Source organism: Mandrillus leucophaeus, unplaced genomic scaffold, assembly GCF_000951045.1.
Source record: "Mandrillus leucophaeus isolate KB7577 unplaced genomic scaffold, Mleu.le_1.0 Scaffold6, whole genome shotgun sequence".
Lineage (NCBI taxonomy): Eukaryota > Metazoa > Chordata > Mammalia > Primates > Cercopithecidae > Mandrillus > Mandrillus leucophaeus.
In genome coordinates this window covers 1,749,698-1,751,703 of record NW_012106474.1, presented here as the reverse complement: position 1 = coordinate 1,751,703, position 2,006 = coordinate 1,749,698, and the positions used below count along the sequence as shown (strand labels likewise).

Sequence of the window (2,006 nt, the reverse complement as noted above, 5' to 3'; positions counted from 1 at the left end):
TCTGCACACACCCCACAGTTCCTCCAGGACCCCTGGGCGCCAGGCTCTCTGCACACACCCCACAGCTCCTCCGGGACCCCCGGGCGCCAGGCTCTGTGCACACACCCCACAGCTTCACAGCCAAGAGCACGTCCCACATGCCCTGGGTGAGAAGACAAGGGCAACAGTGGTTAACTTTGTCAAAAGGAAAAAAAAAAAATTTAAGTCTTCATATGAAATGAACTTAAAATGCTCACCTAAAAAAATGTTTTGAAAAAAACCAATACCTTCAGGTTTTTCAACAGTGTGTAAAGCTGACAGGAAAAGGAGCACAAGGAGCACTGGGGATGCCACCAGAGGAGCCATCCAGGGAGCCTCTCCGGGGCGCAGGCAGCATGCGTGGGATGTCTGCTCACAGCCCTCTTCTCATCAGGTTTTAAAGGTCACGTGAGTGGCCCTCACTTTAGCGGCACTCCAGAACCATGTATGGAGCTCTGGGACGTGCAGATCCAGCTCCTCCGCAGACCAGGGGGCCCAGGGCCATATTGAACCCACAGGAATGCTGAGACCCACTGAGGGTCACATTCTCAGCACTGAGGTGGACAGGTTTTTTCAAATCACAGGAAAATACAAAGCAGCATGAAGACGAAGACCCCTGTGTACATGCTCACGTACAGGAATGTGTGGGAACTGGAACTTCACTCTGGCTGTCTCACCTGGCCGTCAGCACACCCGGCGACCAGCTGCCTGCTTTCTGCATCAATGAACAAGCTGAGAAGAGGATATGCTGGTGAAAACAACATTGGAAAATTTAGCTTTATAAGTGCCTGGTACCAGGTAAGCCGAGAACGATCAGTTTTACTTATCTCTTGACACGTAATATTTACTTACAGTATTTCTGTTAGTCAAGTTTGAACTATTCCAAAATAATTTCTTCATCAAAAAGCAAAAATTGCACGTGAATACAAATGTTGAAAACCCCATGAGCACAAGGAAGGCTGGGGATGTCACCCCAAAAGGACGCCTGGGGAGTCCGCCTCAGATGGGTCCCAAGGAATCCCATCCCGCCTGCCCGACAGAAGGCCTGGTGGGCTTAAACCACGGCCCAGCTCTGGCTGCTTTATAGCCTGGAGGGAGGGCAGCACTGGTGTTCAATCAACATTGCACCTGGGGCAGAACGATTCCTGAGTTAGCCGGAAATAATAAAATTACAGACTTAGTGATGAAAATAGCAATCAAATGGATGCCTTATTTTCTTGGAAAAAAAAAATTGTTGCCTAGGATGTCGTTTCATTGAAAATTTACCCTAAACTGTCAATACTTTAGGAGAATTAGATAAATGAATATTGAAAAATGCTACACATCCTAATCAAACTATGAACGAAATCAAAAATCAAGTGTATCACTATTCTTGGCAACCAAATAGTAATTCCGTATAATTAATTTCAGAAAAAAGATTCCAACGTACTTTCAAGAAATGCACTTCACCCTGAAAGAAAGCAATGTTTTCAAGTCATTGTAGCACCACAGTCTACACGTGGATACACTAACCTCAGAAAGAATGTTAAACCTTTGAGAAGATATAACGATAACTCTACCAGGTCACCAAAGTATATGTATATGCTTTAAGTGGCATTTTCATGTCACTTATCCCACAAAAGAATGCTCCCCTTTTAATTCCCTAACTCTCTTCTTCTGGAAAGACAGAACATGCAAAAGAGGAGCAAAGCGAATGCAGGAAACCAGTGCCCTGAGGCGCCAGGAGGACAAGCACAGGGGCTGCACGGGCGAGGTGCGGGGGCGTCACAGGCCGCTCCTCGTGCTGTGCTCCACGGACACCTGCACCATCAATGCTGCGTCTGTGTGGCCGTGTGCCAGCTTCATTTGCCAACAAAAAGCCATCTGAGGGAAGAATGCAAGGACCCCGGCATTCACGAGCTGCACGTGTGCTCAGTACCTGACCACGAGGCCGGGGTGTGGTGCACCACGTGCTCAGTACCTGACCACGAGGCCGGGGTGTGGTGCAC

At 48.1% G+C, this 2,006-nt stretch overlaps 1 protein-coding gene across 1 annotated transcript in view; it reads right to left on the bottom strand.

Moving 5' to 3' along the window:
• Positions 1-2,006, bottom strand: part of WDR27 (WD repeat domain 27) — a 150,294-nt gene that overhangs the window by 116,357 nt on the left and 31,931 nt on the right. The window contains 1 exon segment of the mRNA XM_011999659.1: positions 696-766. Within this exon segment, the coding sequence (XP_011855049.1) occupies positions 696-766 (71 nt within the window).